Genomic DNA, 24268 nt, shown 5'->3' with positions numbered 1-24268 from the left:
CCTCTGAGCTACTATTATTATCCTTATTCTATAAGTGAGGTAGTTGAAGCACAGAGAGGTTAGCCAACCACCATTCCAAACAGTGTGTGTGTGTGTGTGTGTGTGTGTGTGTGTGTGTGTGTGTGTGTGTATAAATTCATTTCAGCCAAATGCAACCCTCTGAGCTACTATTATTATCCTTATTCTATAAGTGAGGTAGTTGAGGCACAGAGAGGTTAATTAATTTGGCCAAGGTCAAACAGCCAGCAAAGTACCAAGGTGGGATTAGAAGCTCAGGCTCTTACTAACTCCCTGATTTCCCTCAGATTCTCAAGTCTTCTCCTCAGGGAGACGGAGGTCTGATAAACCCATTTACACTGAGAGGTCAACAGTCCTTTGTGAAGTGCAAAAAGAGGATCAGATGTTCACATTAAGGTACATTATCAAAGGCACCCCCTGGCCCTTTCCTTTTTCTGGACCTGGACCCTCCCATTTTTAAAAGATTTGAATTTGAATCTCTAGCACAAAACATGCATGTGGATCAAAAGACAAAAAACCCCCACACAAAACAAACAAACAAACAAAAGAAAAAGGCGTATTGCTTCTCAATGCTTGTCCATATAAACCACATTGATGGGTTTTACATTTTTTTGGCTGGTGTCTTAGCCTCCCCCCGGCCCAACACACACACCCAGGAGAATGTATTCCTATTAAATGAGTCAGTCCTGATGACAAATATTAATTTAATTGAGCAGATAAATTAATATCTGCTGGCCTTCCCACAAGTAACAATACTTGCTCTTGGCCTCTACCCATGAGTAACAATATAACCTTGAAAAAACAATTAGTGTTAATAAGTGGAAAAATTTCTGACAGCCACCCATAATAAAGGTAGGGATATGTGTGTGTGCATGTGGAGAGACAATGACAATTCATAGGGTGAAGGCTGAATCTGTATTTACGAGGACAAACTATGAATCCAAGGGATAAATCTACAATAGTAGAATTTCAGGCTTCATCAGCAAGAAAGACTAGGAGAGCCTCCTACTTTCTCTTGCCTGGTGCCCCTGAAACCAAAGCACATGGGCACAGACCAACTGCTACTGGCGGGGCCAGAGCCATGGATAAGAAAGTAAAAGGGTGGTGGGCAGATGTGAGTTAGGAATGGTACCAACACACTTCATCTTTCTAACCAAAGTCAGCAGAGGTCACCCCTGGCACCTCTGATGGCTTCCTATCACCTGCAGATAAAGCCCACACCCCTCACAGAAACTCCTTGCTTTGAACACAGTCTATCTTGCTAGCCTTTTGCATCCTTTTTCCCCTGGTCAGAGGCCCTTCTTCATGCCTATGCTCTTCCTCTAAGAGCCAGTCAATATGCTGTCTCCTCTGTGAAGCCTCCCCAGATTCCCCCTCTGTGGAGACCTGGGACCTCATATTTCTTGTTTACTTAAATTATAATTTGTGTCAACATCTCCTTCCCTTGGTAAGCTCTATGACATAGGAATCAGTGCTATGCTCCCCGTGCCTGGCCCCTCTGGTGCACTCACTACACTGAAATGACTGAACATGTGCTGCAGGCCGGGCCTGGGCACAATGGTGAGGGAGGGAAGCAGCAGGACTGGCACATACTGCTGCACAGGCTGCGCTCTGTGTAACTCTATGATGCAATGGCCTCACTAGGTTCTGCGCCACCTTCACACAGGCAGCGGCCCTCGGACCCAACTCAGTGGCCAGAGTCATGGAAAACCTGGCCTGGCCCAAGACTCAAGCGATAATGTGCGGAAGTGAAGCATTCCAAGGCCAAGGGAGGGGAAGACGGCTCCTCTTTTCCTCTGAGCTTCCTGTCCTCCCATTCCGGGAGGGGTTGGATGGAGGATCGAGGCTACAGAGAAGCCGCCCCTGAGCCAGAGGCTCTTCTCCTGAGGGCGGTGCCTTCACCCTCACCAACTGGCAGCACAGACACTATCTCGAGCTTCTGAATGTCTGTAGGTCAAAGTTTCCAACCGCTGTGCTAATGACATTTCGGACCGGATACTTCTTTGTCCCAGGGGCCCTCCTGTGTATTGTAGGATGTTAGCTGCATTCCTGGCCTGGACACACCAGTGCCAGTAGCATCCCCTGCTCCAAGCTGTGACAACTAAAAATATCTCCAGACACTGACGCTGCTCTGGGTCATCCAAATGAAAGGGTCAGCGGGGGTGCTGGCCGGGGGGCAGAGGCAGGTGTGCTGGGCTGGTGTTCAGAGCCTGGGGTGAGAGACCAGCTCTGCGGGGATGGTGTCCTGGCTGCCTGGGGATTTCCTTAGCCAGCACCTGGCACAGGGCCTGCCACATATGAGATGCTCAATAAGCATGTGCTGAAAAATGAATGAGTGAATACACATCCTCTATTTGCTTTCACCGATCTTATCCCAACTAGGTCCATGTATGGATGTACTTTCTATTTATTGCCCACCTTCTCCCGTGGGGCCGTAAGCTCTACTGGAAGGGTCGATGGCTGTTAGGTTCACCAACACACACTTAACATCTAGCACAACGCCCGGCACATTGGAGGCCCTCCACACACAGTAGTTCAATATTAGCTGAATGAAGTAATGGAAGGGAGAGAGTGAGGGAGAGAAAGGTAGGGAGGGAAAGAATGAGATGGGGGACAGAGGAAGGAAAAAACCCCAGCTACAGCAAAAAGTAACATGCTCCCATGTGGCATTTTCCTATATATGAAATGTGTCCCCCCAGACACCTACAAAGTAATTTGAGATCTTTTTGACATTTTCATATGATGAATTATGTTCATTAGTTATGGCAAGTGATACTGACTTTCCATTTATGATAGGGATATAATTTTTTTTGTAAACTACATATAACTAGTAAATATTGGGATACGACTAAAAGAACAAGAAAAGCAAAGCATGGTAGAGAGGGTACTTGGATGTGGTGAATTTTGCGGCTGTGGAATGCCAACTACTGAACTTCTGAGCGGATTCTGACGGATGAAAGAAGCCAGCACTGACATCCCGGTTCCCGGGCTGTTGCCACAGTCCTGCCTCAGCCCAGGGGAAGGAAACTGGCCTGCTGAGCATCCCCGAGCCTCAGCTTCCACGGCTTTCCCAGGGCGGTAGGTAATCACTTATTTGCCTCAGTACAAGTGTCTTAGGTTGTAGAAATGGCTGCCCTGAGCAAGCACTAAGCGTTTTCACATGTGAGGGATTATCTATAGGGGCGGGGACTGTCCCTCTGTTACGTGTCTGAATCCAGCGTGGCTGCATAGAGCTTGAGTGGACACTTCTTTTCTGACCGGCTCCTCAGCCACAGTAATGCCATCGTGGACACAGGTGCACAGGGTCCTTCCACCCTCCCTCCCTCCCTCCCTTCCTCTTCCCTCTTCCCCATCACAGGCCACGGTGGCAGGTATGGAAGGAGGGTTCACCCAAAGCCTAAGCAGCTGGGGTGATCCCAGAGCAATTTGAGTTGGTTTTGCTCCATTGAAACACTCCCTGGAGGACACCGAGGGGCACAGAACCCCCAACCCCAGGAAACACACACACACACACACACACACACACACACACACACACACTGTCCTTTTCCCACAAGCAAAGCAATTCATCCAGGGCCATTCTCTCAGCAGCAGCCTCTGGAACAGGGCCTGGCCTCGCAGTGGTGGCAGCTCTCAATACCTTCCTCTCAGAGGGGAGCAGAGGTGGGACCCAGAGAGGCAGGGAGAGGAAGGGAGAAAGGGGGGAACGGGCAGGGAGGGAGGAGAGAGGGGCAGAGTGAGAAGAAATAGAGATGGTGGGAAGGCCAGGGGAGCAGGAACATGGGTGCAGGGCAAGGACTCACAGCTTTCAGGATGCTGACGGCCTCCTTGCTGAGCCAGACGGGGTAGAGCACGTCGTCGTGGAGGATGGACTCAAACAGGTCGTCCTCGTTGTCAGCCTCGAAGGGGGGCTGTCCAGCCATCATCTCATACATCAGCACCCCCAGTGCCCACCAGTCCACAGAGGGGCCGTACTCCAACTCCTGCAGGATCTGACCAGGAGACGGGCGGCGTCAGAGCCCAGCAGAGATGCCTGCTTGCGGCCACGCCTGTGCCACAAGCGCCCCTGGGCAGAGCTGAACCCCAATTTCCAGCTTGCCCCTCCACAGAGCAGAGCCCCAGGTCACTCTACATCAACGAATTCAGTGACAATTGAGTTTGGGAGGCACTCTGTTGGGAGTCAACCATCAACTCTCCAAGGTCAATTCCTCTAGTCCAGCGGTTCTCAACCTGTGGGTCTCGACCCCTTTGGGGGTCGAACGACCCTTTCACAGGGGTCGCCTAAGACCATCGGAAAACACATATATAATTACATATTGTTTTGTGATTAATCACTATGCTTTAATTATGTTCAATTTGCAACAATGAAATTGGGGGTCACCACAACATGAGGAACTGTATTAAAGGGTCACAGCATTAGGAAGGTTGAGAACCACTGCTCTAGTCTGTCCTCCAGCGGGGACACTTCTCTGGTTCTTTGTTTGAGCCCCAGATGAAGTTTCTGACTTGTGTTTATAGTCAAGTTTTTAAAAAAACATATTTTTGACATTAAGATCAGGGTCAGAGGAGCAAGACGCAGACTAAGAGGGACACAAGCAGCTGTCAGTGGCTGCATGTAGAGAGTCCAGGTCTCCGGCCTCACACTCGTCCAAGGCATGGCTCACGGAGTGAAAGGTGAGCAGAATCTTAGTCTCCTTTAACCGGCCACAATGTTGAACTTACCTGAGCCCCGTGCTCTTGGAAAAGAAACTAGAGTCAATCTCCCGACTCTTCTGTGTTCTAATCATAAAGGACCACTTTGCTCTTGCATATTCCAAGGAAAGACCCATCTCCAATGTCCTCATGACTCCCACCCACAACACTGGGGTGCTGATGAACCCCTCATTTACCTACCTCTAGAAAGCCCCAGGCCCCCTTCTTTTAACTTGAGGTGCCCCACATAGCAAAGGCCATGTCTAATCATTGCAGCTTGCAGGACACCTCAGACAGGTGACTTCTGATAGCTTGTCCCAGGACATAACTCCAGCTCAATCCTCAGATTTCAAGACAGCCAGAGGAGGCTGAACCCCAGGATATGGGCTTTCTCCAAACCCCCTTCTAGAGGTTATAGGTAATTTAGGATTAAGTAAGAAGGCCTGTATTTTGAAAATAGTAAAATCAAGTTCTAGGAATCTTTTTAATTTAAATGAAAAGGAATATAAGCAAATACAGTCAACTCTAAATGATTTGGGGCGGGTAATGTGTTTGGTCAGTACCTTTGGTATCTTAGCTCAGGGGTTAGCATGTGGTATCTGTTAGAGATCAGAGTTACAGGCTCCACTGGCCTGAGGAGCCAGTAATGCTGTTCTGTTCCAAAGCCAAAGCCAAAGCCCAAACCAGTGCCTCCCCCAACCTTGAAAAATACAGCAGCCCAACCTGTCTCACTACAGGATTGCCAGTTTCTGTCCTTCAAGAAATCTTTGAGTCTCACCATCATCTCCTCCAGAAATCTTTCTCGGGTCTCTCTTTTTCTCCTGCCCTAAGGCCCTTACTGTCCCTGAGATTTGCAGGCATCTCCCACATACTACCATGATTTTAGTTATTTTTTCATGGTCAACTGTCTCCCTAGGGCAGAGGTCCTCAAACTTTAAACAGGGGGCCAGTTCACTGTCCCTCAGACATTCCACACATGTGCACTGCGGGCCCGGGACAAGTTGGCTGCTAAGCAGGACAGGCAGTGGCGGCAAAAACACCCTGCGGGCCGGATAAATGTTTTCGGCGGGCCGCATGTGGCCCGCGGCCCGTAGTTTGAGGACCCCTGCCCTAGGGCATCTATAAGTAAGCAGGTGGTATGGGCCCTAGAATTCTTTTGAGACCAGCCCAGTTCCAACACTCAGGAGACTGGCTGTCACATGTGCCCACTGTGTGTGCCTTACTGGGCACTCCTTTCTTTCCTTGGCTCAGGGGACTCTGAGTGCTAAGGAGGCCACCCTCCAGCCTCTAGGAGGTGGCTCAACTGAGCTCTAAGCCTCAGCAGGGTGATGGGGAAGTGGCCTCCAGGTGGCCTGTATATGCTCAGATAGGATGGCGCTGTGGGAACCACAAAGTGGCCCTGCCCACCCTTCCCAAGCCTCTTCCAGAACCTTCCCATTTGGGTGGCATCTTTTATAAAATTCCTTTTAGGCTTGGCCCTAATTATCTGCGATGAAGCTGGTGAGAAGGGCAAGGCTTTGCACGCCATGGGAGGGCACCCAGTGCGGCAGCCAACCCCTGGAGTGGGTCAAAGCTGGGGTAGAAGAGAAGGAGAGGCATTGGGTCTGATGACATCAAGCATTACCCAGGGCTAGCCGCCATCCCTGGGGAGTGGGGGCTGGGCGTGGAGAAAGAAGAGGGGGTGTGATGGGGGTTAGCCAAGGGCACATGGTGGGAAGAGCCCTGGGGCAGAGCTAGTGCCTCAGAAGGTGTCTCTGGTTTCAGGTTAGCCTGGCACCTCCCAGCTCCTCCTCTCTGAATAGAGGCTTACGATTTCTGAAGCATATTCATGTTCCATGCTTTAATCTCATTAGATTCTCAAATTGGCTTGATGAGGTGAGTAGGGCAGGAATTGTTATTCCCATTTGAAAGGTGAAGAACCCGGGGGTCAAAACATTCTGTGACTCAATCAAGGTCACATGAGGGCATTAGTGGTCAAATCTGGCCTGGGATCTCAACTCTCAGGTCTATGCTTTGCCCACCTGAGTGCACAACCCAGCAGCAGAGACAATGGAGCCCCATTTATTAGCCAGTGCCTGCGGTGCTAAGGGCTTTAGAGGTCTACTTCCACAGAACCTTCTCCGCAGCCCTTGCTGAAGGAAGCAGCATCTTTATCAGCTGTAACTTGACCACAGAAGACCAGGGACTACATTTCACATGTAGTGGTGATTCTGAAGAGTGGGCGCAAGTGTAGATGGGAAGGAAGAGTGTCTGGGCCTCTTAAGTCAGAGTTGTTCATTGTGAGTCTCGCCAATGGAGTGTCTTCCATGGAAGTTGTGTGGGTGTTTTGTTCATCAGAAAGTGAATGGTTGTCGGGCTGGGTCCTTAACACTACACTAGGCTGTCAACCCTTTGACTCTGGCATCAACTCAGAGGGACTGGAACCAAGCATTCTGGTGATAAAGGATGAATGAGGAAGATACTGAAGAGCGGGTCCCAGTTGAGAGCCGTGGCTCTCACTGATTTCTCCTTGAAAGTTAAATTCCTACTATTCCTGCTAAGGGAACACACTAGCAGAGACTGACTGAAATCTCTACTCTTCCAATCTCTTAAAAGGCAAACATTTTAATGAGAACTTACCTATTACTTGATTCTCACTTCCCAGACCCTCCCCAGGCCGTCTCTCAACTGTCCTTCCCTCTCACTCTGCCCTCTGATCCACACGGCTGATGCCCATCTACTTCCTGGGACAGCTCTGATTATGACCCTTCCACACTGGGAAGCCCTTAATGGGTCCACAGGTCCCACAGGATAAAGACCATCTTCCTTAGTCCTTTATGCTAATCTCATTCATGGCTAAGAGCACTAAGAAATCCTGTTCTAGCTACACTGTTTTCCTTTCGTTAAAAAGGCCAAGAATGTTCTTATCCCTTTGTCTTTGCTCATGTTGGAGTGTCCCAAGTTCTCATTCATATATTCACTCAACAAACCATTACTAAGAGCTAGATTTGTGGGCTGAACCTGGGAAGTACCCAGATTAGAAACAAAGCTCCTACCCTAAAGGATTCATAGCCCAGGGATGCTGAACCTCCTCCCCTGCCCACCCCACTCAATCCTCCCTATTGTTTTCAGGAATGTTCCCCACCCCCACCACCAAAGGAAATCCTGCTAATTCTTTACAACTCAAATCATTCACCAGGTGCTCCAGAAAGCCTGCCCTGATCCCTGAGGATACCATCTTGTGTTTCTTGTACCTACTGATTCTACTTAATTAGTTGTTTACTTACCTGTCACTCCCTCTAGACCAAAAGTTCTTTTAGAAGAGTGACCATTGTCTATTATTTCTTCCCACACTGCTTTGTGCCTAGCAGGTGCTCAAACAATGCCCACTGAAAGGAAAGGGAATCTAAGTGTTCTAACACACCTATCCACCATGGGCAATGCTTAATGGGGATTGATGCTTTCTTACCATCTTCCATGTGTCACAACCCTCAAGACCATTTTTATTAAGTATGTATGATAGGCTATGTCTTAAATCTGAATCATATCGCACTAGGTCAGTGGTTCTCAACCTTCCGGCCCTTTAAATACAGTTCCTCATGTTGTGACCCAACCATAAAATTATTTTCGTTACTACTTCATAACTGCAATGTTGCTACTGTTATGAATCATAATGGAAATATCTGATATGCAGGATGGTCTTAGGCGACCCCTGTGAAAGGGTCGTTTGACCGCCAAAGGGGTCGCGACCCACAGGTTGAGAACCGCTGCACTAGGTATTATTCAGTTGGGCATGCTTGATCTGGAGAAACTCAAGGCAAACAAACACTTTATGATGAATAAGACATCTAAACAACTTTCACAAAAGGCATCCCATTGGTGAGGCTCGACATGAACATCTCTGATCTCCATTATAATGAGGCAGTTAATCTCTTCTTTTTCCTCCTCCTCCTCCTCCTCCTCGATCCTGTCTGCTCCCTATGTAGAATCACCACTACACTAGAAATGGCAAATTACTCCTGGTTTTCCTGTAGGCAAATTATAGCTGATTAAGTTCATTGCCGCCTTTATCAATGGTGCTCCTTTATTCTGGTTAGAAGTAAAAACAATGATACAAGTCAACAAATTTCTCTTGGTCCTAGCTCCACTGGTAGTTCTGGACTGGAATAAAAGAGAAATATTTAGGAGGACCTGCCCAGAGTTGAAGAACGATCTGTTACTTTCTGCTCCACCATTCTCTCCCCCATCACCACCACTTCCTTAAGGAAAAATCAGCAAGCCTATCTCCTTCTTCCCTGGAATCCATCCTGGTTTTCCAGAGCCTTCGCCCAGCACCACCAGGTGGCCCAGTCCATGGGGGTGAGCCCTGGCTCAGCTGTGGCAGCGGGAGGAGGTGGCCCTTGCACAGGGTCTTACCTCGGGAGCGATGTAGTCAGGCGTCCCACAGAACGTGGTCGTCGTCACACCGTTCAGAATCCCTTCCTTGCACATCCCAAAGTCGGCCAGCTTGCAGTGACCTTCTGCATCCAGAAGGATGTTGTCCAGTTTCAAATCCCTGCAAGATGGACCAGAACCACACGGTTAATGCTGCACTCATCCCAATGCAGTCTTCTTGAGTTGGAGAGAGGCATACATCTCAGGAAAACCTGCTACAGAAAGGAATGTCTTGAGGAGGAGGCTTGACCTGCCAGCAATCAAACTCAGTCCCCATCTCCCGCCCATGATGGCCAACCCCCAAAGCCGCCTCCATACTCCCCAACACGATGGAGGAGCTTCTGCAACCCGAGGACTGCTGCGCTGTAATACAGTTATTACCTATTAACTAGCTATTAACAGTATGTGCTGAAATTCATATTATTTAGACCTTGATATGCCCCTGCCTTTGTGAGTTAACCATGCAGATCACCTAAAAGAACAAGACTGACACATGTGAACATCAATGAGTCAGATAAAACCACAGAAGAATCAGGTGCTACTTTATGGAGCACCAACTATGTGAGCTGTGAGCTGTTGCATTTCAGCGGGGGTGGGGGGGGTGGGGTGAGGGGGAGGGCAGGGACAGCTGGTGCAGGCAGGAGGGCTTCCAGGAAACAGTGACTCTCAAGAGGAGCTTGGATAGATGGGGAGGCTTTGAAAGAGAAAAGGTGAGAGGGTGGGGAAGGTCAACACAGCAGATGCAAAAGGTAGTGAAGAGACCAGTGAACTGGGTCCCAGTGAATGGTGAGGCAAGACAGGCATGTTCAAACCACCCATGAAGAGCCTCCAGTGCCAGGAAGAGGGATTGGACTCTCACGCTGAGGGCAATGGGAGCCCTGCCTGCATGTGCACCAGGTACCTGCAAGATCAGTCTTTCAGGAGCAAGCAAGCTGAGTGGGGGGAGGGTCTGGGCAGGACGGAAGACACACTGGTTGCAACAACCAGGACCTCCAGAGCCCCGGTGGTTCTGTGCATGAGAGAGGACCCTGGTGGCAGCTGGATCAACTGGTGCGGCTGCCACGTGGCTTGTGCGACAGTTTGGGGATCTGTGTAAGATCTTATATAAAATCTGGGGTTCTGGGTAAGAATTCCCTACCAAGCAAGTCTGCAAACCCCAGACCTGTCCCACAGAAGGACCTAGACTCTTGAATTGAGGTCCCCCGCACCCTGGGACTTCCTCAGGAGCCACTTTGGGGTAGGGGCTGGGGGGGGGGGGCGTCTTACAGAGAAGGCCCAGTGTCGTGCACACAGACCAAAAGGGGCCTTTCTCCCAAGCCTGTTGGCATCTGGACTTGAACTCCTCCCCCACCAGGAATCCAGGCCCGAGTGCAAAGATGGGGCAGGAAGCATTGGGGCCTGCCTGCCTTGCACCCGTGGCCCCATTTCCACTTACAGCTGGGACTTCTTGAGAAAAGAGAACTAAAATATGCTACTCTAAGCAGATGCTCATGCACTGCAGAAAGAACAGTGAGCCCAACCAGCCCAGTCCCTGAGGTTGGGGTCCCCAACCCCCCTGGCCACTGTGTGTGGTCAAGGCTTAGCTTTGGCTGGGGGTGGAGAGCAGTGACATGAATACCAGCGTGGCTCCGGTATTCTGGGTTTTAATCACTGTTGTGGCCTGGACCTGGCAAAGTCACCTTGATGCTCTGTTACCTTATCTGTCAAGTAGGACCAGATACATTCCTGCTCCTAGGCTTGCCCCTGTATGTGAAAAGTAGCAGGTCTTCAATACTGTTATTCCCACTTCCTTCATGAGGAAACTGAGCGAGAGGGAACCAGGTGTCCTGTCTGCCCACCTGCAAATGCTGGAGTCCTTGAGAGGTGGACATAGGCCCAGTTACTACCCTTTCACGCTCTCTAATCTAGAGTTGCTTTCCAAGACCCAAGTGCAGGCATAATGACCATCATGGCAACACCCATCGTAATAGTAACAATAATAACATGTGGGAAGCACCGTGTTCTACAAACTACACTGAGCAACACTGAGAGTTAGAAAGAGCACATTCAGTTATTACTAGGGCAGAAACGAGTGAAGAGAAGCAGGAAGAAGGTAAGTGTTTTCTGTAAGGTGACAGGTCCCCAGCTCCGGAAGCTGCTCTCGCCTCTGTGTGCCACACTTCTTTCAATGCCAGTCACCAGCCCCAGCCCCAGCTTTTTTTTTTTTTAATCTTCACCTGAATATATGCTTAGAGAGAGGATGAGAGAGAGAGAGAGAGAGAGAGAGAGAGAGAGAGAAAGAGAGGGAGGAGACACCTCGATTGGTTGCCTTCCATACACGCCTGACTGGGGATTGAACCCACAACCCAGGTATGTGTCCTGACCGGGAATAGAACCGGCAACCTTCCACTGCATAGAATGATGCTCAACCAACCGAACCATTCTGGCCTGGGAGCCCCAACTTTTTAAGGACCCCACTTGCCTCCGCTCAGAGCACTCTCTTTTAAAGCCTTTGTTACATCATAGAAAGGACTAGTTCTAATTTGTATGAATGGAATAGATTCAGAAGATTCCACACCAGCCTGAACCTCGCCCTTGCTCTGAAAACTGAGACTCAGCCTTTCCTTCAGCTCAGGGTTCCTACTCAGGGCAAGAGAAGGTGGGCTGTCTCCCTTCTCCCCACCTCCTGCTCTTTCCCTGCCCTGGGCCAGAGGCACTCCTCTTGGCTTTCAGTGCTGCCTCCTCACTAGGGGCCTAAGTCTCCCTGGGAAGGGGCAGGGGTTGGGAACAAATGTTTCCCGGCCGTGCCTGCTCTGAGGCCCAGCTTGCAGGGCAGGGTAAGTGGGCTTGTCTCCTTCATGTGAGTTCCCACAGTGACCAGGTCACAGCCAGGGACGCAGTAGGTGCTCGTCAAACTTGTTCACTGGCAGCTTTGCCAAGAAGGTCTTCTGCTTCAATATGAGTCCCTGTCAACTCGGTTCTCAAATACAAGGCAGGGACTTTTGAGGACTGGGGACATTTCTAAGGAGTGGGGTCATTTCTTTAATAGTGGGGGGAATGCAGCAAAATCCCTTTCCCTATATATATATGCCAATGTGACTAGCCTTTGCTTATTAGGTTTATCTATTAATAGTTTCATGTACTTTCTTGAATAGGTAATACATTTATAAAATCCAAAGTATAAAAGGGCATATGGTACATACTCTCCCTCCTGCATCTGGTCCTCAGACAATCCCTTTTCCCCTGAAGGCAACTGCTTTTTATTTAACCTCTGTGTATCCTCTTCTTCACACTTTATACATGAATGAGAAAATGTGAATATATCCTGCATACCCTGGAGATATTGCGGGTTCCAGATCACAATAAATAAGTATCACAATACAGTTAAGTCACACAATTTTTTTGGTTTCCCAGAATAGAAAAGTCATATATACACTACCCTGTAGTCTAAGTGTGCAAAAGCGTTACGTGTAAAAAAAGGTACTTACCTTGATTAAAAAATACTTTATTGCTAAAAATGCTAACCATCATTGGAAGCTTTGGGTCATAATCTTTCTGCTGTTGGAGGGTCTTGCCCAAGTAACATCAAAGATTACTGATCCCAGATCAAATAACAAATATAATAAGAAGGTTTGGAATATTATGAGAATTACCAAAATGTGAAACAGAGACACGAAGTGAGCAAATGCTGTTGGGAAAAGGGCACTAATAAACTTGTTCAACACAGGGTTGCCAAAAACTTCAATAGACACAATATCTATTAAGTACAATAAAATGAGATATGCCAGTATTCACTTACTCCCTTTTAGCTAAGTGGAGCTTACTAAATGCACGCGTTCATACCTTACCTTTTCCACTTAATATATAGTAGAGATCTTTCTGTCTTGGCACATAAAGAGCCTCCTAATTCCTCTTTAGGGCTGCATAACACTCCATCATATTTACTGGGGGGCATTTAGGATGATTCTAATACTATGCTATTACAAACAGGGCCACAGTGAATAAGCTTGTATATGACATCTTGCCTAGCTATGAAGGTAATTGTACACACTTCCTAGAAAAGACATTTCTGAAACTGATAGTACAAGAATGGATTTCCATGGATGTTGCCAAACTACCTTCCTTAGAGGTTGAACAATTCACTCTTCCATCAGCCATATATAATAGTGCTTGCCAACATGGTATGTTATCAAGTTTCTGATAGTCTGATAATATCTTAGTAATGTGCTTAGGTTTCTCTATAAGTCTGAGCATTTTCCATATATTTTAAAGTGATCTGTATTTTCTTCTGTGAACTGTCTATTGCCTATTTTCCTTTTGTGGTGTTTGTTTTATATTGATTTTTTTGGAGCTCTTTCTATATTAGGGACAAACTTGGTATTTTGTTCTAGTTTACTGTTTTTGACATTTACTTTCTTTTTACTGATGAGAGAGAGAGAGAGAGAGAGAGAGAGAGAGAGAGAGAGAGAGAAAGAGAGAGAGAGAAAGAGAGAGAGAGAAAGAGAGAGAGAAACATTAATACTTATTTATGCATTCATTGGTTGATTCTTGCGTGTGCCCTGACCAGGGACTGAACCCTTCACCTTGGCGCATTGGGCCGATGCTCTAACCAGCTAAGCTACTCTGCCAGGGCAACATGTACTTTTGACATGGCTTGCAGTGGTTTTTGCCATGCTGATATTATTTATTTTTATGTAATTGAGTTGATGTTTTATTTTTATTTTGGATTTTAAGTCTTAATTTGAAAGGGCTTACCCATTTCAAAGTTAGAAAAGCATCCTCCCAAGGTTTCTTCTGGTACTTTGATGCTTTCATTTTATAAACTTGTCTTGATGTATTTGGAAACTGTCCTGATGAAAGGTGTGAAGTAGAGATCCAACTTTGTTTCCAGACATTCAGTGAGTTGTCTCAATTCCCTATGTTGAATAGTTCATATCTTTTCCTCATTGACTGAAATACCACCCCTATCAAATGGTGGTGCTAGATCTCTGCATGTATTTGGATTTATTTCTGTACTCTTCATTCCATAATATTGATCTATACCATACTTTTTAACTTATTATAGGTTTATAATATGCTTTGACATCCAGTAGGGCTGAGCTCCTTATTCTTCTTCTTTCAAAATTACTGGCTACTCTTGATTGTTTATTTTTCCAAATGAACTTTAGAATCATCTGTCTAGTTTTTAAAAAATATCCGGGTGGTGATTTTATTGGGAACATGTTTAAAGTTACAAATTAACTCAGGGAGAATTGATATTTTTATGATGTTGAGTCTTCCTATCCAATAATACTGTTTGTCTATGTCTTCAAGCCTTGTCTATGTCCTTTAAGAGAATTTTAAAGTTCTCCCATATAGATCTTGTACATATCTTGTTACATTTTATGGCATCCTGCTGGCTGTCCCAATATCCATTCTCACTTTCTTCCTTAGAGAGAGAATTTTGTTTAAAGCAATGCACATAGCCACACAGCTATAAAGTAGAATTCAAAGCCTTCCTCAGAGCTGGGTGTGGTTATGTGACTAAGTTCCAGTCAATCAGATGTGTGAAAGCCTCCTTAAAAGGAAGAGCCTTCCTCTGCTGTTCTTTCCTTCCTCTCTCCTGTGGCCTGAATGCAGATATAATGCCTGGAGTCCTAGCATATGCTCCTTTGACCAAAAAGACAAGGACCAGGCCCCAGGAATGGTTGCTGGAATGCCACCTCCAGATAATGTTCACATGAAAAAGAAACAAACATATCTTATTTAAAGCACTGTTGTCTGGGGTTTATATGTTAATGGCAACTGAATTCACTTTAAATAATCCAAGTTATTATTTTATATTTTAAATTCTTATATAGTAAATGGGGTCTTTTCTTCCATGATATCTTCTATTTTTTTTTTTGCCTAAGTATATACAGTCTGCTGATTTCTGCTTATCAGTCTGTGCCCTGCCACTCTACTGAACATTATTTTTACAGAGGAGTTTTCCAGTTGATTCTTCCCAGATTGTCCAAATCACCTGTAATTAGTAATCACTTTATCTCCTCCTTTGCAGTGTTTATATTTATTTCTCTTGTCTGATTGTGTGGTCTAGAATTTTAAGACCAATGCTAAATAATGATGGTGATAACAAGCATCTTTGATAGTCCCTGATTTTTTTTTTTTGGCGAGGGGTGGGGGGTGCAGGGAATGGAACCTCCGAGCATTTCTTCCTCAGGCAGAATGTCTTTTTCGTTGCCCCTGTCACTTGGCACCCAGATTGAAGGCGACCTTACTGCTTTCTCCACCAGAATAAGGACTTGTGAGAGCTGCCATGGAACCTCCCTTCCACCCCAGCTGCCAGAGGGCCAAATGGGCTGTGGGGAAGAGGGGAGGGAGCAGGCCATGCAGAATCCCTTCAGTACAGGGTTTCTAAATCTTGTCACATTGGATTGACATTTGGGGCTGGATAATTCTTTGTTGGGGGGGCTTTTCTGTGCACTGCAGGATGCTAAGTAGTATCCCTGACTTCTATGCATGAAATGCTATTAGCAAAAATATAAATAAATAAATGCTCTCAGCATCCACCCCCCCCCCCCCCCCCACAGTTGTGGGCAGTTCAAACTCAAATGTCCGCTGCAGGGCCTCTGGTGGACAACTACTGTTCTAATCTAAGGCCCCAAGATGGTCTGGTCCAGGTCATGAAGCCAAACAGGAATCTGGGAGCAATGCTCTGGTTTTCAGGAATAAGTGGCTGTGCCTGGAGTGTCCCCTGCCATTTTATCCCAGGAGACAGCAATCCAGCCCCTGCCATCCCTGCGAACATCTGAAATGTAGAAGGAAACTCGGGCTCAGGAAAGGTAAGTCACGAGGTTGCCTGGCTGGTAAGAGACAGAGTTGGGCTGAGTCCATAGGACTGTCCGTGAGCACCTTTCAGATCAGATGTACCAGTGAACGCCATAAGTTGGAAATCTCTAACTGCTGATTGGACCTAAATTCCTTTGGGCTGGGAAAGGAAGGCTTCGTAGTGAGAAGGGAACACAGAGACCGGGAGGTCACAGTCGCTGACAGGGAAGAATTGATTTAGAAGCCGCATGGTATAACGAACGCTCCCTTGGGATAGGAGCACAGATCTCTCCCAGAAACTCAAAAGATAGCAAGAGAGGAAATTCCCAAAATAATGTACCTTTAAAATTTTTTCTATAAAACCTGAAGGGGGAATAAAAAGACCTAGTAGTTAGTTTTATGAAGGGGAAAAAATAGCTTATCTTCTAAGACCGACCGTGCTCCTTTATTAGGGTGGGAAAGGGAAAGAGATCTGCGAGGAAAGCAAAGGACCCGAAAATGAGTTTCTATGAGGTGGGGGAAAATGTTCTCATACCGAGGGAGCAGTGATAGGTCAAAGTATACTTTTCCTTTTAACAAAAGTATACTTTCAATGTGATAAAACATCAACTGTTGATATCTCTAGAAATATGGATAATTTCACTTCTAGGACTTGCCCCCCTCATAGTTATCTGTGCATCTCACTCTGTGTCTGGCTTATGTATAAGCAGTTGTTAGTGTCTACATGTCATCATCTCAAATGCTGGGCGGCTCCTCCAACTTCTCTCTTCCTGATGTTCAGGTCAGAAGTGAAGGAGTTCTGACGCTGAATCATAACTCTGCTATTTACTAGCTGGAGGATGTTGGGTTGGTCCAAACTATCTTTGAGACTCATTCTCCTTATCTATAAAATGGGGATAATCTTGCCATCACTGAATGAATAACAGAGGCAAAGGCTCTAGCACAGTGCCTGGTACATGGCAGTTACCTCAGAAATTCCGACCTCTCCAGCAATCTTCAACAGGCATTTCTGAAAATACACAACCCTTGTGGGGCAAGTCACTAGATCCCTAGCAACTTTTTATTTTTTGAAAAATACTTATTACCTTCTATTGTGTATAAGACACTGAGATAGACACTGTGGGATGAAAATAAAAATAGAAAGCTTAAATTTTATCACATGGGAGAAAGGCATAAATGATATTTAAGAGAGAGAGAGAGAGAGAGAGAGAGAGAGAGAGAGAGAGAGAGAGACTGAAACTTTTAGTCTAGCCCAGTGAGAACATCAGGGATTCTGTCCTCTGGGCCTAGGGAATGACACTACATGGGTACACCAAGTGCCCAAGGGAGAAAGCATAGCAGGGGAGGTGGGAGTGGGAGTAGGGGTTGCACAGGCGTTACTAATCAGGGTTGACTGACAGCTTCCAGATCCTGGCAAACTTCTCAGGACCTGGGATCGCCATGCTGCAAGCCTGGGCCTTTCTGCAGAGCCATGGGAGCTGCTGTGGTTGCAGCTTTAATTTGTCCCTCTGCGCTTGGATCACCATGCACTATCACTCCCTTATCTCCTTAACCACCCACCACAGTCCTGGCAGGGGTATCACCATCCACACTTTATAGACACATGGCTCACAAAGGTGAACAAGGGACCTGAACTTTACAAGTTGGGTGGAGTCCTGTTTTTTTAATACAGCACCTCAGTGGTCTCATCTGAAAATTCATCCTTTCCATTTATAAAATTTCACTTTCCCAACTTGCCAGCAGATTCCCCAAGGATAAGGGCCAGAAAACTCTTCTCTGTAAACCACATAGCATTTAGCAAAGGGTTGGCACACATGACAGCCTTCACACATAAGAAAACATTGGGGGGAAAAGTGTTTTGCTTGATTTGAAAACTCGCCCTAAAGGGAGGGACCCATAAGTGTCTGTCTTCACTCCAGTGTTTGATGTTCTTGCTCCCTCGCATGCTCAGCCTCACAGCGCTCAGGCCTGAGTGCCACATTAACGACGGCAAATTCTTCCATTTACTTAAAGATGAAAGATTAGAAGTATTACTTTGCAGATGCCAAGTATCTGGATCACCAGAGAACAGGCCCTCGGGAGGTTATGAAGAAACCCTGCTTGTTTTTGGACAAACAGTGGAGACTTGTGAATGACTGTGGTTAATCAGATGGGAAGACAGGCTCTTGGCTGATAGATGTTACCAAACACCTTCAGAAATTTAACAACATATTCAAGAGGAAGACAATTACCCCCTTCAATATAGTCAGATGCCCCTCAACCTTGTGGCAAATGTTGGTGATTGACTAGCATATTCCACTCGGCTTTCTCTGCACAGGTCCCTCCCACCTCGCCCAGGAAAGCCAGATCGCTCAAATCCCACCCAGGCCAGACAGGACGATCTTCGAGAAGCCTAGAAACATGCACCTCATGCCTCTCCATCAAACAGAAAAGCATAATTTGCTTCAGAGACAAGGTAACTGATTTCAAAATTCTCCACTGCAGTGCTGACACCTGAGAGTCAATGGTCACATTTCACTCTGGGCCAGTCTGTAGGGAACCCCTTCTCCAAGCCTTCAATAGAAATAGCTCAATCATTTAGGAGCAAAATAATAACTACTATATATTTTTAAATGCTCTTGTATACCAGGCTCAGTATTAAGTCTTTTACATGAGTTATCTCATTTTATCTCACAAATAGCCTATGAGTCTGGTAGGACTATTATTATCCCCATTAAAGTTCTGCCTGGGGATATCTACCTGGCCCAGGACACAAAGGTGATAAGTAACAGAGTCTGCTCTGTCTGACATCAACTCCCATGCTCTTAACCATTTTGCTCTGTTGCAGGAGGAGGAAAAAAAAATTGTATCCACACTCCTGCCCTTTTTTGGGATTGAGAACACAGTTGATACTGTTGGGGTGATGGTTGTTTTTGACTCATAGTAACATGGTTATAAGACATAACCGATAATGCCATTTTGACCAAACAGATGACCCGGTGTCTGAAGAGAACAGACCTTCAGCTACTACAGTGACAGTTGGGAACCTGAGGTGTGAAACAGCATCCCCTTTCACAGCCAAAATAAATACTGGAATTGTACCTGGGCATTAAGACTTGGAATCACGGCAGAATAACTCATCTGATAGCATGGTTGTCCAATTATTTATTTTATCCATAGCAATGAAAGCAAATTCTTATCCTTAATACTCATGGATAATAACCTGGCCTCCACTGATGGAAAATAGGCCTTGACTTATGTCCCTAGCAAGTGGTGTGGGCTGCCCTGCCTGTCATGATACTATACCTAGGGCCCCATTCCTCTCCAGGCTATCAATCAACTTGCATCTCAAAATGGCTTTCTCTGCACATTTGGGGTTCAGTGTTCAGACAGGGGCTAAGGACAGTGGTGACCTCAAGCAAGCCGCTTCTCTGAGTTTTACTGTCCTCAAATATGAGATAAGATGGCTGGATGAGTTAACCCCCAAGGACCCCTCTCATCTAAGATCTGGGAAGCAAAGCAGCTGGAGTCCATGAAGCTTGAACTTGCAATCCTGGCTGTTGCACGTTCAATAATGCTTCCCTTTCCACTTTGGAGCAAACCTTTGCCCAGCAGGCGTTTTAATTCACAAAATGTGAATCAGATGAAACTCTCCTGCTTGCATTCTTCAATGATGCCCATGGACACGCTTCCTAGAATGGCATGAGAGGGCTTTGCAGTCTCCACCAACCTGGCCTTTTAGTCTCATATCTCACCACACTCCCTCGCAATCCAAACCTGGGGCCTGTGGGAATTTGGGGATGGGAGAGTCCCAGATGTGTGAGTCTGTCTCCTGCTCGATGTCCCGGCACAGGCCCCACTATGAGTATCTATCTTCCAGAATAGCGTCACGAGGACAGGGCCTGGAATCCCCCCAGTGCCTGATGCATCCTAGCTTCTCAATACCTGTTGGGCAAATGGATGAAGGAATGAATGAGTAGAGAGTTGATTTGTAGACCGCGGCCCCAGGCAGCCGGATGACCTGGACAAACATTTCAGATAACATATGGAACTATGAAAACATCGAAGGCCCAAATCATCAGAGGTAGCTGAATTGGCCGTTCTCTCCTCCATTACATTCAGGAAGAACCCCTCTGCTACCTTCCATGGTAGTCACAGTAGAACTCAAGCGCCCCGAAATGGCTATTTGAGGTTCAGTGATGCCTCACTCTGGCTCCAGGGCTGGCCCTCCTCTCCCCACCATTTGGTGCCACCTTCCCCCTCTGTCCAGCCATGGGGGTCTCCGACAGTTCATCAAGCACGTTTGCCACATCCCTGTTCCCTCTCCCTGGAGAACAAACTCCTTGGCATTCAGGTCTCAGTCTCCATGCCCTTTCCTGAAAGGAGCTCCCTCTCCCTGGAGAACAAACTCCTTGGCATTCAGGTCCTCAAACTCCTTGGCATTCAGTCTCCATGCCCTTTCCTGAAAGGAGCCGCTCTTGCCCACCCACTGCCTGCCCCAGCCCCTTACTTTAACCCCAGTCACCTTGGTCATTTCCTTTGCAGCAGTGATCATAATTTGTAATTATTTTGTTTGTTTATTTCCTTGAGTTTTACTCAGTGAGATCCATGAGACCCGGGACTGTGACTTCATGTTCATAGCTTAGTCCCCAGAGCCCTGCAAAGTGCCTGACACTCAATGTTCATTGACTGTCTGGATAAGATAATGGGCAGGATCTGTATTAAGTCCATTTGAATGACCTTCCAGTTAATGGCATGATTACAACTACTAATGCACTGCCTACTTGGCCCTACTATGTAATGCTCCACAATATTTACTGAGTTATCACTCTGAGTCCGTTTTTGTGCTAGGTCTCGAGCACACTGAGAGAGAAGACACAGTCCCTGTCCTCGAGGAGGGGTCTGGAGGGAGCAGGGGATGCGAGGCAAGAATACTCGGGATGGTAAGTTCTACACCAGTGGGACAAAGAGGACACCACCATTGCCCTTAGAAGGCAAAGGCTGACGGTCTCGCCTTTTTTGGGCTCAGCGATTTGTAGCTGGAAATCCAGCCAGCATTCTGTCATCACAGAAAGGGCCACTCCAGCTGAAGGACCAAGAGTAACCTTTCTGGGGGCGTGCCTGGAGTCTGGCGGAAGTAGAGTGTAGAACACTACGCAGGGCCCAGAATTCCCGGACGCGAAGGCCAGCAAGCCGCCTTACAAGCTCCTTTGTCAGGAGGAGAAGCTGCCAAAACTAGTGAGCCTGGTCTTCCATGCGCAGCCCCACAAGGAGCCACGTGCTAGGAGAGTGGTCAGCACCTCGCAGGTCACCCGGCCCAGAGAAAGCGCTGACGAAACACAAATGAAGCTCCACACGAGTTGAGGGGGATGTAGGGAAAGCACGTCTTCCTTTGAAGTGGGGGTCACCCAAGTTGCGGAGGACATCGGAGGCCTCGTACAAGGCCAGGAAGCTGAAACGGACTGACCTCAGTGGGGACACAGAACAGATTTTATTACTCTTAGAAAAAGAAGTCTTACATTTATATTTGTTTAATTTGGCCACTGAAGGTATTTGCTTTAAGACCGTGTGGTGCTTTTCAGCTCATCAGAAATGTGAATGGGCGCACGCGTGTGTGTGCAGGCATACGTGCCGCTTAGGGTCTAGGGTTGTGGTCATGCCCACACGTGTATCTATGGACTTAGACCTATGGCTAATAAACAGGGAGAAGACAGGGGTCCGTGAGCATTAGGCAGATTAAGAAGATCCCTGTTTTTCATCAGAGCGGACACATTCTGGTAGAGTTTACAAAACAAAAAGAATTAGAGCTAAAGACAGCCTCCATTGTTACACTTGATGACTGTTTACTGGGTACTTACTATGTAGCAGGTAGGTCCGGGTTTTGGTGTGAGGGCAGGGGTCTACCAGTAGTTCAACCTGCACATTCTGAGTCTGAGGTGCCTTGGAGACATCTAACTGAATATGCTGAGCAGGTGGTGATACATGAAGGTTTGGGCTGGAGAACTAATGAGCTGGGTGAAATTTTCTAAGAAGATAAAGTGAGAGAAAAGGAGCACGCTAGCCCTGGTCTGGGAGCAAGTCCAACAGTTCATGGGCAGGACTTGCAAGGGAAGAACCAGAGAGGAAACTCAGAAGACTGAGGTGACCAGGAAGCCTAAGGAGGGGGAGGACCTCAACCATGCGGCATGTCAGTCACTGACATGCTGTCTCAAGTTTGGTGATTCAGCAGTTCCCAGATCTTTTTATCCAAGGAAAGAGAGTTATTTGTCTTTATTTGTATTTACTGATATTTTCTCTTTATCCTTTGAAATTCCAATTTAGAAATAATAATAATGATAATAATAATAATAATAATAATAATAAAACAATATATAAATGGCATTTTTTAAGAAAAGACTTTCCAGATCCATACAGGTATCAAGTGCCAGAGACTGCAAACCCACCAATGGGAAAGAGAAAAGGAATTTACAGAATTCCACTCAGACTGGAAAAAAACACCCCAACAATTCTGTGACATTGAGAGACAGGACCTTGTACAAGACAGTAGCTATCGCCTTGAAAGAACTTCCATTCAGAGAAAACCTAATAGAACTGCATGTTCAATTATTGGGTGCACTGGTGCCCCAGCCCAACAATAGCTCAGTTTCCTGGGCCCTTCTCTCTCCACCCCAACAGGCCCATTGCCTTCTCGTTGTCCTCCCGGGCACTCGCTACCTACTGCTCCATCTGAGGGGGAGACAGTACTCTGGATACTTCCTTCTCATAAAAATCACCTTCCTCCAAACTATGAGCCCTCCTGAATAACTTGCAGATCTGTTCAATGTCATTGAGGTAAGGTGGATACCACAGCTTGATATGCAACTTCCCCCAGAGAACCCCATGTGGTGATCAGATGCATAGACTGATCAGAAGACTCTGGAGAGTTATTGGGGGAGACTCTGGAGAGTTATTGGAGGAGATGGGCACCGCTTTAATAGCTGCTCAAATCCTGGCTGGAGTGGCCACTGACTTATCCTTGCCTCCGAGTTCAGCATGAATCAGCCACTTCTTTTTTTTTTCTTAACCACAGGACCATTCTTGAAGCAGGATTGGGATTGCTTGATGTTATTCGGCTCAAATTCAGAGTGCTGTGCATTCCCTGGCTTAGCTGGAAATCACTGGCTGAGTTTTATCCTCACACTAGAGCAGGTGGTTTGGGCACAAGTGTGGACGAAATAGTCAGTTATGTTCAATGGAGGGAGGTTCTTAAGGTTGACCCATCTCTACTATGGGAAAAAGTAATAATCAGCTTTAAACAGTCTCTCAGTTACAATCAAGGTCATGGAAGTATACTGAGGGCCTGGGGATGTACACGCAGAGCACAGCAGACCCTGAGATTTAGCAAGTATAGCTTTACTATTCTTTAGCTACCCTGAGGGCCCATGACAAGGAGCAACTGCTACCTGCATCAAGTACATATTTTAATTTGGGTTTTAAGAAAGTCTGTGTGTGGTGTAAGCCAGCTGGCCAAATGAATGAGTACAAGCGAGTAGAGACAGTGACAAGTTCTGTGAGAGAAATAGTTCTCAGCCAGAAAGCAACTGGTTTGACCCAATTAAGCACAGGGATGTGCAATTGGTTGGTGGTTCAGATCTGGGACAAATAAGTCCTCCAAATAGTCTATTCAGAAATAAAGAAATCATGATTTGTGAATTTATTTTAGCAAGTGCTATGGCACAAACAGAAACTTTAATGAAAACTAAAAAGGTGGTTAAAATGTGCTGTGAGGATGTGCCCAGGCCACACATAACTCTCAACATCCCTCCCTCCCTCCCTCCCTCCCTCCCTCCCTCCTTCCCTTCTCCCTTCCTTCCTTCCTCTAACTTACTCCTTAAATGTTAGTGTTCTGTTGGTTCCACCTTGGGCTACCATTATGCTAATTGTACATTCTCTATCTGCATGATCTTATTCAGACTCTTATTATTTTAATTTTAACCTAAATCTTGATGTATCCCAAATTTGGTTTTCTAGGTATATTTTTCTAAGAGTTAGATCAAAACATGCAGTAATTTGATGAGTATTTCTACCTAGATGTCTCAAAGTGTGTGAAATTAAAGAGATCCCCAACAGAAATCATCACCATCTCCTTTAAGTCACTTCCTTTCCTGGTTCTCCTCCTCCAGTGTTTGGGAGTTCTTGATTTTGTCCTCTGCCTTCAGTTAATTACCAAGTCTTCTCCTTTTGCTTCTTAAATATTTGACACATATGATCTTCCTCTGCATTTCTTCAAATCCCTGTTGTCATTCATATCCCATTTATCCTGCACTTTACTGTGTCACCTGTTTTTCTTTGCTATAGCTTCACGGCCTTTAAATCGTTCACCTAGGATGATGGGTGTTCC

General features: G+C 46.5%; 1 protein-coding gene across 3 annotated transcripts in view; it reads right to left on the bottom strand.

Annotated features, from left to right (window-relative positions):
• PRKCE (protein kinase C, epsilon) overlaps window positions 1–24268 on the bottom strand; it is a 447587-nt gene that overhangs the window by 21304 nt on the left and 402015 nt on the right. For all 3 annotated transcript variants that reach the window (XM_005864780.2, XM_005864779.2, XM_005864781.2), the window contains 2 exons: window positions 9106–9244; window positions 3822–4010 (listed from right to left, as the gene is read on the bottom strand). In XM_005864780.2, coding sequence (XP_005864842.1) covers window positions 3822–4010; window positions 9106–9244 — 328 coding nt within the window. The remainder of the gene's footprint in view (window positions 1–3821; window positions 4011–9105; window positions 9245–24268) is intronic.

Source organism: Myotis brandtii, unplaced genomic scaffold (assembly GCF_000412655.1).
Source record: "Myotis brandtii unplaced genomic scaffold, ASM41265v1 scaffold191, whole genome shotgun sequence".
NCBI lineage: Eukaryota > Metazoa > Chordata > Mammalia > Chiroptera > Vespertilionidae > Myotis > Myotis brandtii.
The sequence above is the reverse complement of the archived record's forward strand: the minus strand, read 5'-3'. Positions and strand labels throughout refer to the sequence as shown.